The 12,188-nt window shown below is 25.9% G+C and overlaps 1 protein-coding gene across 1 annotated transcript; it reads left to right on the top strand.

The window, feature by feature from the left end:
* The first annotated feature begins 7,611 nt into the window (after positions 1 to 7,611).
* On the top strand, positions 7,612 to 9,281 carry LOC111683165. Its single transcript, XM_046954219.1, has 4 exons — positions 7,612 to 7,629; positions 7,771 to 7,991; positions 8,057 to 8,598; positions 8,895 to 9,281. Exons 1-4 carry the CDS (start codon positions 7,612 to 7,614, stop codon positions 9,227 to 9,229), a joined length of 1,116 nt encoding a protein of 371 aa, XP_046810175.1. The 3' UTR covers positions 9,230 to 9,281.
* Positions 9,282 to 12,188: the final 2,907 nt, after the last annotated feature.

Genomic DNA, 12,188 nt, shown 5'->3' on the forward strand with positions numbered 1-12,188 from the left:
TAAGGTGAACAGTATTAATAATTATGGCAATTTTTACGAGGTTTTAAGGACTTTATTTGGACTTTTGCCACAATTTTAAAAATTTAATGAATACCTATATGAAATTTTTTTATTTCAAAGAACCTTTCTGTAAATTTTTATCAAATTTTGTTCAAAAACAACAATCCACTAAGTCTAATATCGTTTAGCAATGATATATAAAATAACGCTTTTTCTCCATAAATAAACTGCATAAGAAAGAATGAAACACACTAAAATATCTACTAGAACATTTAAAAAGAAAAAAAAAAACAAAAACTTATGTATGAAATACACGGGCCTTATTTTTCAAAAAAATAAAATATATAAAAAGTATAAACAAATAAATTAAACTAAAAAAAATCAAGTAAAATCTAAAATAAATAAGAATTTATTTACTCAACAAAGACAAAACATTTAAAAAACGAGCAAGAGATAATACAAAAGACATTGAGAAATATTTAAAATTTATTTGCCAGCTTAGTTAATTTGCTTTATAAAATTTAATAAAAACAGAAATTTTTGAGTTTCTTTACAAACTGCATACACATTTAAACAAATTTTAATAAAAATATACTAAATACAAAACAAAAACAAAATAGTAGAACAATTGATAAAATAAAAAGAATCTTTAGCTGAAATTTAAAAAAATAAAAAAAAAAACTAAAAAATAAAAGATTTTTAAAAATAAAATGCATTGATTTTATTTGAAAAAAGAATACTTTTTTTATTTATTTGAAACTTAAATAAGATAAATAAGATTATATTAAATAATAAAAATATTAAAACACATTAATAATAATAACAAAAAAACTAGCTGATAAAAATCCTATTTCCCTTTTGCCTTTTAGTAATTATATTTGCAAAGCTGAAACAAACAAATTTTTTTAGACTTTTTAATTATAATAAATGAAATTAATTATAAAAAATTAAATAATTGAGCAAAACGAAATAAAAAATCAATACACACTTACATAAGAGCATAAGAGAAATTTATAAATAAAACCCTTTGATTTAAAACAACAATATGTAATAATAATAAAATCACTTTAAATATTAAAAAATTAAAAATAAAATGTAAATGTATTGTAAATGTAGGTTAAATTAATTAAACACATTTAAGTGGTTTTATTAATTTCAGCTTAAGAGCTACATAAAGTGAACAGAGAAATTTTAATTTGAAATACATATCTGCAAAAAGTTGCATACGACAGCTCTTCTTATCATTCGAAAAGTTTAAGCATTTATGACGTATGCATTTAGAACATTATGATGCAAATTATGAATAATCGTACTCTGCCAAAATTTAAATATAAAACTGTTATTACAAAACTATCAAAATATTTAACATTTTTAGAAATTTTATTCCATCTAATACATCTTTTTACTGTTCACTTTATAACTCTCTCCAAAGTTCGAAATTATAAATCATATCAATGTCAAAGTAATTATTAATATCGTTACTTAGTTATTATTAAAATTAAATATAAGTTTTAACTATAAACAAACAAAAAATCTTACAGAGAAAAACACAAAATCATTGTTGAAATTAAAAGACAAAAGAAAAAAAAACAAATGACAAAAATAAAAGTATCTGTAACAATTTATACATAAAAAATTTGTGTGATTTAACAAAAAAACACACAATTAAAACAAAGAAAAACGCCCAATTCTTATGAATACAAATTTATATAAAACAAAAATAAAGGAACGTTCACATTAAAGGTTTATTAAAAAAATCCCAGTGAATAAAAAGTTCCTTTATTTATTTATAAACTAAAAAAAAAAAAAACAAAAAAAAACTGCTTCAAATTGGCACTAAATGTTTAGCAAATTTTGCGAAGAAAAAATTACAAATATAATTCTAATTAATATAAATTAATTCAAAAACAGTCCACATTACTTTAATGAAATTGTAATAATAAATTTTTAGTTTTAAATATAATAATTTGGCAAACATTTAACATTTTGTATAAATTTCTTCATATTTTCATTTTGTTCAACTTAATTTCTATAATATAATAAACATTAACTAAATTATGATTAAATTAATAATTTAATAACATTTAAAGTAAAAAGCTAAAGAAGTAACACAAAAACTTAGAAAACTTTTAGGAAAATTATAAATAATTTAATTTAGGTGAGTGTGTATGTGTGGAAATTTTTCAAAACAATAATAATAAATCATTTGTATGTGTAACACTTAATAACAAAAACAAACAACAAAGAAAACATCCTAAAATTAAATGTTAAAAAACTAAAACCAAAAACACTGAAATAAAATAAAATACTACTTAAAAAAACAAACCAACCAATCTACAAATTTAAACAAAACAAAAAAAAAACATTGTGTATGTAAAGAAAAAAATTGTTTAAATAAATGTACTTCACAACAGAATATTAAAAAAAATAATAAACGAAAAACAAATCATTTGTTCATTCGGAAAAGATAAAAAATAAAATGTTCTACACCCACTGTGTCTTCAATGACTTTTTTCCAATAGTAAAAACAAAAAATATCAAATGTGTTTTATTTCAAAAACATTTTGTAAGTAATTTGTAAATGCGATTTTAATTATTTACTAGGGATTTTTCGTTTTTAGGAGTATTTATATTTTTTCTCATCTGGCAACTCTTCTTTTAAATTAAAGGGAAATTAAACGATTTTGTAGTACATACTTTTTGGCGGCCATAACGAAGTTTCGGCATTTTTTAAGGTGTACTTAAAACACTATCGACTAGTCAAAAACTAAACTCGATTAAAGAATAAACTAAAGACTAGACTGAAGACAAGAATGTAGACTACAATATAAACTAGATAATGGACTTGAATGTAGGCTACACAAGACTACAGACCAGACCGTACGCAAGACCATATACAAAGGGTAAGACTAAAGACTAGACTATAGACTAGACTATAGACTAGACTATAGACTAGACTATAGACTAGACTATAGACTAGACTATAGACTAGACTATAGACTAGACTATAGACTAGACTATAGACTAGACTATAGACTAGACTATAGACTAGACTATAGACTAGACTATAGACTAGACTATAGACTAGACTATAGACTAGACTATAGACTAGACTATAGACTAGACTATAGACTAGACTATAGACTAGACTACACCGTAGACTAGACTAGACTACACTGTAGACTATACTATATACTACACTATAGACTACACATTTTAGACTGTAGATTATACTATATACTACATTATGGACTAGACTATAAACTAGACTATAGACTAGACCATAGACTATACTATTGACTATACTTTAGACTAGACTATATAAAACCCAATATAAAACCCTCCACACTGTGTGTAGTGTATAGGGCACATCACCTACACCTTCAACAAGAACAGAAACAACAAAAACAAACCGCTACTACTATTGTATGCAAATCAGTTTATCATCGAATTCCTGTATTTAATGCGAGTTTTTGTTGTTGTTATTGTTGCTGCTTCTTCTTTTTATTCTGGCTATTATTGTTTTCTTTATTATTGCTGCTGCTGTTGTTGTTGTTGTGTTTTTAATGTTATTTATGGAAATAAAATTAACATCATTATGATAGTAAATATGTATATAAACAATCAAACAAACAAATATATACATATATGTAGAGCTTTAGTTCTCTGGATATAAAGTGTCATTTAAATTATATACAAAAAAGAATAATTAAAAAAAGTAAAGAAATCAAGGTAATTATGACATCACACAGAAGTATGCTGTTGTTGTGTTTTAATGTTTGTTAAAACAATAGCAATAATTGTTTAACATTTTTGTTTTCATAATGACAAAAACATGTCATTATTGTTCGCTCGCTCTTGGTGGAATGAGTAAAAGTTATTGTTTACATTTAAAAAAATTTATGAACGTCAAAGCTTGTTTTAAGCTTAATGTCTAATGTTTAAGAATTTGTTTTAAAAATATTATTCTTAAAATATTTATATAATTTACTATGCAAACAACACCCACACACGTGTTGTATTGAATATTTTTTTATGATTTTGAATTAATTTATTTAAAATTGTTTTATTTAAATAATTTTTAACAGTTTCTGTGGGAAAGTGTGGTTGTTACAATGAAAGCGACAGGCGCCTGTGACACAATGAAGTTTTAATTATTTCTTGTAAACTGTTGTTAATCAGCGTTTATTTAATTGTTTTATGATTAAAAAAGAGGAAAATGACCTTGTTATTTGCCTTGCTTGTGGCAGCATGATGAATAAACTTGTTATTGCTGTACTTGAGCAATTTTTTTTATTATTATTATTATTATTAATTTTTTTAAATAAACTTTATAGCAAATTTGTGTTGTAAAGTTTCGTACTTAGTAACAAAGGATTTTAATTAAATGATCACATTTTGGGTAATTTTGGATCAGGTTATTGGTATGGTATGGTATATGATATGGTATGGTATTAAAGACACAAACCATGTGCTAAAGATACACCCTATATACCATATACTTAAAATCAGCTGTAGATCCTTAAAATTCCATTTTATACACACAACAAAGCAAATGTTACAAATGTAACAATGAACTTAAAATATGATTTTATTACTTGTAGTTAAATATACAAAATATTCCCATGTTAATTTTTTTGGCAAACAGTCGACATTGACATAAATATTGTTCTTAAAGTCATTAAAAAAATAATTACTAAATGAATTAAAAACCGGTATTATGTAAATAAATTAAACAAGTGAACGTTATTGCGAAATAAAATTTAAGTAAATTATCAAAAACGCTGTACTTTATGTAGAATATTAAAAAAAATTAAAATTACAAACATAGGACATGTTATAGGGAAAATATTAAATAGATTTCACTTTTTAATTTCTTTATAATTATTTATGATTTTCGTTTTTATTAGAACTTTTTTTATTAATTTTGAACTACTGTTTTCAACAAGATCTATGAACTACACAAGATCAACCACATTAAATGGAGATGTCAAACATGTTTTAACAATAATTTAATGCTACTGAAATAAAGGTTAACAAAAGTTATTGGTCACTTAAAAATTGTAAAATATAAATGTTTTTATTCTTTTTTATTTATTTTTTCTAAAAATAAATGAAACTTGTTTGTGGGTTTATAGGAAAATAAATACTTACGTGCGTCAAAAACACAAGTCTACAATTACAATTTATTTATTTTTTAATGACATTGAACTTGTGTGTGTTATTTTTTTAAAGAAAGAAGAAGAAAACATTTATTAAATATTTGCCATTTATTTTGGATCTAAAGATCGTACTCTTTATGGAGATTGTTAAAATATTGATTTTTCAATCTGCGTTGTCTATTGAATAAACACCAAAGATATTAAATTAAGTAAAATTATTTAATGGTTAATAAATTATGGCGTTTTAATTGTTTAATCGTAGTGACATTTGAGTGTGTGAAGGTTTTGAGAATTTGTGTATGTATTGCTCATTTACTACAAGAACGATATGTATAGAGCATTTCTGTAGTTATAGCTTTTGCTTTTAGATTTAATTTTTTTTAATTGATAAACTTTTCTTAAAAGCACCAGATTTTTTATGAAGTTACTTTTAACACCCCTCTATAGTACACTATAGTTGGGGAGAGTGTTTATTCTAAAGTTTGTTACACCCAAAGTATTGATCGTACAACCTTAAACTATATCATTTGGCTTAGAATTTCTGACTTGTGCGCACTCTACTCTAAATAATTATATACAATTTTGCACATTCACTTCGTTTTTAGTCCTACGACGAAGCCTATTGAAAGTGTTTAAAAACGGTCCATTATTTCGCCTAGCCCACATACAACTGAACCCCTCGTAAATTACTTTTGAGCTAATAATTATGTAAAATATGCCTGCATTTCGCTTAAAAGCTGAGCTTAGTGTAAGCCTTGATGATCTCGACGAATTTTGAAGTGAACGGGTTCATTTGACTCTAGCACTCGGTCCAAATTTGTTTTTTGTCAATGAATTGCTTAAATATAGGGGAACCAAGTTAGTTCAGTTAATTAGTGAGGTAGTTAGTTTATAAGTTTATTAGTTAGTTAGATAGATAGATAGATAGATAGATAGATAGATAGATAGATAGATAGATAGATAGATAGATAGATAAATAAATAAATAAATAAATAAATAAATAAATAGATAGATAGATAGATAGATAGATAGATAGATAGATAGATAGATAGATAGATAGATAGATAGATAGATAGATAGATAGATAGATAGATAGATAGATAGATAGATAGATAGATAGATAGATAGATAGATAGATAGATAGATAGATAGATAGATAGATAGATAGATAGATAGATAGATAGATAGATAGATAGATAGATAGATAGATAGATAGATAAATAAATAAATAAATAAATAAATAAATAAATAAATAAATAAATAAATAAATAAATAAATAAATAAATAAATAAATAAATAAATAAATAAATAAATAAATAAATAGATAGATAGATAGATAGATAGATAGATAGATAGATAGATAGATAGATAGATAGATAGATAGATAGATAGATAGATAGATAGATAGATAGATAGATAGATAGATAGATATATAGATAGATAGATAGATAGATAGATAGATAGATAGATAGATAGATAGATAGATAGATAGATAGATAGATAGATAGATAGATAGATAGATAGATAGATAGATAGATAGATAGATAGATAGATAGATAGATAGATAGATAGTTAGTTAGTTAGTTAGTTGGTTGGTTGGTTGGTTAGTTAGGTATTTAGTTAGTTAGTTAGTTAGTTAGTTAGTTAGTTAGTTAGTTAGTTAGTTAGTTAGTTTGTAACATTACAAGCATCTAGTTCTCCATGTCCATCAGTTGTCAACTGAAAGGTCTGTTAATCCAAAATGCTACCGAAAATATCACGGAAATACCGAGTTATCAATATTTGGTTTATAGAAGTTTTAAATTTTTACATATTTTCCATTTAGTTTAACATGTTATCAATTCTAAGAGCTGTTCATAGTTTAAAATCCTCCAAAATCCTTATAAATAAAAACTGTTAAAAATATGAAAAAAAAACCTAACCAACAATATGCTATTAAAATATTTCATTTTAAATTTATAGACGTTTTTATTCTATAAATAAATAAATTGCTAAAAAAATCAAATAAATAAAATAGAATAAAATAATATATGATATGATATACTCATACAAATAAAAAAATATTCATACAAACCTAGGTTTACGCCCCCCACCCTTAAAAAAAACTTACAGCATTTAGACAGTGATGGATATCTCAACTAGGGTGATCCCTAGAATACCATTACTGTTTCATATCTTTATTTTTCTAAGTATTAATTGTGAGAAAAAATTTTTTCATATTTTAATTGGGATTACCAATTACTTGTTTTGCGCCACCCTAATTACACATCCATCAAATGTTTTAGTGTAAAAATTGTATGCAAAAAAGCTTTACATGTGAATATGCGATTCGGATTTGATTAAAACTATTTAGTTTTTTGTAAATTATTAGTTATTGCTATTGTGGTTGTTGGTGTAGTATATACGTTTCTTTTGAATAATTGATGTCACGTTCTATCCATGAGAAATCATGAATTCTGATAATGGTGTAAAATGACAGCAAAAAAATATTAAAAGCTTTCAGGGGAGAGTTTTTCTATGCATAAAATGTTTTAAAGTTTTATTAATTACTTGCTGTTAATTGTAAAATTCAAAATCATATTAAAAAGTTATTTTCTTATATTTTTAGTTTAGTTCCCATGATCCTCATACACCACAGTGGCGTGTGGATCCCTGTCAATTGGAGGACACTGCACCCGAAATGGAGGATCCGGTAAGACTGTTTCATGGCCGTGTGCGCATAGTATGGGAACATCAGAATCATACCTTAAACTCTAAACTAATGGTAACCGTTTTGGGTAAGGGAGATGAGTGTCGCAGTGAAAAGAAACATCAATGTTTGAGAATAGGGTAATATTTTAACACTTTCTTATGATTAAGCAAACTATTAATTAGGTTGTTTATTCTTAATATAGCGATGATCCCATTTTGTGTATATCTAAGGACTTAATATGCGATGGCATACGTCATTGCCCCTATAGCAATGAATACGACAGTGATGAGGATTATACTATGTGCTGGAAACGTAGTCGCCTAGGAGAACCCATGCCACCCTCTATGGAATCGGATATTTTTGAACATTTTGCTTTGGAGGTATTTCGCAATCTATTTGCCTTTGATGTGCCCTCTATAGCCAAAGGCAGCACCAGTAAACCTCTGCTAGAATCGGACGATGATGTCTCTGAGAAGCCTATAAGTAACAAAACCACTTTACATAAGGTGGAAGGAGGTAAAGAATTTAATGAAACTCTAACAGAGGAACAAGACTCAGGAAAATCCAATACTACTCTAACTATAGGCAAGGCCGATAACTCGTCTAGTTTGTCGGGAAATCATCATCGGCGCAATTCAACACGTACGGGTGTTAATTCGGATTTGTCCAAATATGGTCCTTGGGGTTATCTTATGCTGGGCATGTTATTATGCGGTGGTGCTTTATTGATTTGTGGTTTATGGGGTAAGTTTTGCATGCTATTTTGAATGACACAATAACACAAGCTTTACAATTATTTTTACAAACAACAACACCTCTATTCATTAACACTCTATCTTCTCAAACAAATATGTTTGGAAATTTAATACTATTGTTTATGTCTATCTATCACACTAATCCTGTTATCAAATACAAAACATATACACATTATTTTGTCCATCCCTCCCTTCCCGTTTCTGTGTTAATTGCACTGTTACGTCTGTCCTTAGTTTGGTGTTGTCGCTTTAGCTATCACATTCAAACCATACGTTCATTTTCAGCCTCTGCTTCTCAACATGCGGCCAATAATGAACGCGAATCAGCATTACAATCGGCCAATGCAGCAGCCGCCATGGGCCAAGATAATCATTCGAATACTACAGCTCCACCTAACTATGAAGAATTGGATCCACCACCTGCCTATTCTGTGTTGTTTCCCAATCAAAAAGCCGCCTCGAGCAATACTTTGAATTCACTGGAAGTGGCCAGCTCTCCGCCTTCCATGACACACCTACAATTATCGCCCTCTGCAGCTCCCAGTAGTAGATCTACTGCGAGAGTTGTGTCTGAAAGGGCTAGTGGCAGTAGTCATTTACCAACTCACAGCAACAATTGAAATGTGTTCTTTTTTAACTTTATAAATTATTTAGTTTTATACTCTCTACTTTGAATTGAAAAAAAAAAGATTTATAACTCTATTGATAAGTTTGACTAGTAGAGCAGGGATATACAGATATTTTTATAACGTATTTTCTAAGAATCTCTTCTTTATTTGAAAAAGCTTTGCGTTTTTTCAAATTAAGATCATAAAAAAGCTTAACAACGACTGACTTAATTATTTAGTTATAACAATTTTTAAATAGTAAAAAATAATATTTTTGCATAATTTTATAGTTGGAGATGATTTGGTTTAAAAGCTGTTTTATTTGGGTTTTATGTAAACTTGTCAAATGCTGAACCATTTTAGAATTTGTAGAACTTGAAAGCTTTTTATATGAATGTAAATGAGTATTAAAAAGCTATTAATATAACAAAATGTATAAAGTTCTACTAAATTTAAAACTTTTAAGCCCTTGAAAATAGCTTTTGTCAAATCTCAAATTGAATACCCAAAATCCTTTTTAAAACATAGCATTTAAACATTCCCTTTCATTAAATTTTACTAATTTGTCTAATATTAAAACTAAAATTCATAATTTATTTATTTTCAATGTCCTCTTTAATCAAAACCCCTTTCTAAAATCTGATTCAATTTTTTTATTTTATGTTTATATTTTGATTTAGGTTTTTTTTATAAATTTTGTAACATTTTTTATTATCCAATAATTTATTAGCATTTTATTTATTTGTATTAAATTAAAATGTTGACAACATTTAATGTACAATAAAAATGGCATAAATGTCTATTACTTTCTGTATTCCTTTGTTAGCTTTTTGTAATAAGTCTTTAGTTTGTTTTTCATAGTTTGCGTCCATATTTGTAATATTTTATTTAAATGTTAAAAAAACACGATTGTAGATTTTTAGTTAATAGTTAAATTAATTTTAGAAAAAACATAACAATAATATAATAAATAAGAATAATAACGAAATAATTGTTAATTTATACGATAATGTGATATAATTTAAATAAAAGATGAAATAATTATACCTACACTACTATATGTTTAAAAATAAAATTGAAAGTTTTAAAATTAAAAAAAAAAACTTTAATTTTCTTTTGAGGGATTTCGATAATTATATTCTATATCTCTCAATCTTTGAGGCGGAAATCTATGCCACCTTAATCTGTGCTAGAGAATGTGTGAGGCAAAGATTAAGAGATCCGAGAATTAACATAATAGCAGATAGTCAAGTAACACTCAAAGCCTTACTTTCGTATGAAGTTAGATCGGTTGAAGGTTTTCACATATTGTGCCAATGTGCCATAACACTAAAACCGAAAGATATATTCAACCTCTCACCAATCAAACTTGTTATTTTCATACGTGAATTTTGGTGAACCAAAAGATCCAAAACAGTATCACATTGCTGAAAGCTCTTTCTAATATAGTTGTGTACATAATCTAGTTCATAATCTATGTAGTATAGTTTATAGTCTAGTCTATAGTCTAGTCTATAGTCTAGTCTATAGTCTAGTCTATAGTCTAGTCTATAGTCTAGTCTATAGTCTAGTCTATAGTCTAGTCTATAGTCTAGTCTATAGTCTAGTCTATAGTCTAGTCTATAGTGTAGGCTATAGTCTAGTCTATAGTCTAGTCCATAGTCTAGTCTATTATATAGTCTGCTCTATATTCTAATTTATAGTCTAGTCTATAGTTTAATCTATTGCCTTGTCTATAGTCTTGTCTATAGTCTAGTATATACTATAGTTCATTAACATATTTTTCATATTATTATTTGCATTTTTCGACCACTGTTTTTTTATTTAACACATTCATCATTATTTTTGTTAAAAACCATTTAGTGTAGCGTAAAGAAACAAATTAAAAATTTAATTTTTTTAAATAAAATTTTGCATAAAATTAAATTTTATTTCAGGAATGAAAAACAATTAAATATTTTGTAAACCTAGGAAGTACAATAGTTTGACAAAGTTTAAAATAAATAATTAGTTAAAATTAAATTTATTTAAAAAAATAACAACAACAAGAAAAATCTCTACAGAAACCTTAATATTAGATAAGTGAAAAAAGTAGTTTAATTTTTTTCAACACATCAAGGTCTGAGAATGTTTATAAAAAAAACTGAAATAAATTTAACAAATTTAATTAATTATTTGTAATGGAGTTTTATGTGTTCTTTGAAGGACCGTAGCAGACAATGACATTTGTTATATAAAAGCAAATAAAAGGCGTTAAAGTTAACAGACAGTTTTCTAGTAGTCATTATTTATGCTAAAAACCATGTGAATTCTTTAAAATTTCAAACAACTTCCTTATAGACCAACAAAATAACAACAGACAACAGAAAAGGAAAAATAGAAAGAAAACCGCTAATAGAAAAATAACAACAATAATAATAAATATCATGCTTAAAACCAAATACCATGACAATACCAGAAAAGCAAAAAAGTATACGGTGTAAAAAATTAAACCTGACTGTGGCTAATATACACCCATTAAAGCCCCTCAATTGTCTAACGAAAAAAAAACATGGCAAAAGTACAACTTAAATAACTGATAACAAAAAAAATAAATGATTCACGGCGATGACATAAAAAATATTTGAGTTAAAAAATATAAAAAGAAAGAAATGTATTTATAGAAAACATTATAATTTTGTGCAGCCACTAAAGTTGCGCATGCGTAACCATTCTCAAAACAAATAACAACAAATTTATGGAGAAATATACAACTCTTTTCAATATGTTTGTATATTTTAAACATTTTTTTATAGAAATAAATAAAACTGATATAATATTTAAGAATGCAAGCAATTATTTAGTTGTTAAGCAACTCATTTAAAAAAAAAAGATTCTAGAATTTAGATTTATCAAATTAATAATATGTTCTACTACGATAAAAATCTTTCCACTAAAAACAAAAAATAAATAAGTAAATATTTAAATACAT

This window comes from Lucilia cuprina, chromosome 6, assembly GCF_022045245.1.
Source record: "Lucilia cuprina isolate Lc7/37 chromosome 6, ASM2204524v1, whole genome shotgun sequence".
In the NCBI taxonomy this organism is placed as follows: Eukaryota; Metazoa; Arthropoda; class Insecta; order Diptera; family Calliphoridae; genus Lucilia; species Lucilia cuprina.

Bases quoted from the DNA above. Each gene is read 5' to 3' on its own strand.
- LOC111683165 (XM_046954219.1), top strand. The intron at 7,992-8,056 runs GTAATATTTTAA...TTCTTAATATAG, and splicing joins CATCAATGTTTGAGAATAGG to CGATGATCCCATTTTGTGTA. The intron at 8,599-8,894 runs GTAAGTTTTGCA...GTTCATTTTCAG, and splicing joins ATTGATTTGTGGTTTATGGG to CCTCTGCTTCTCAACATGCG.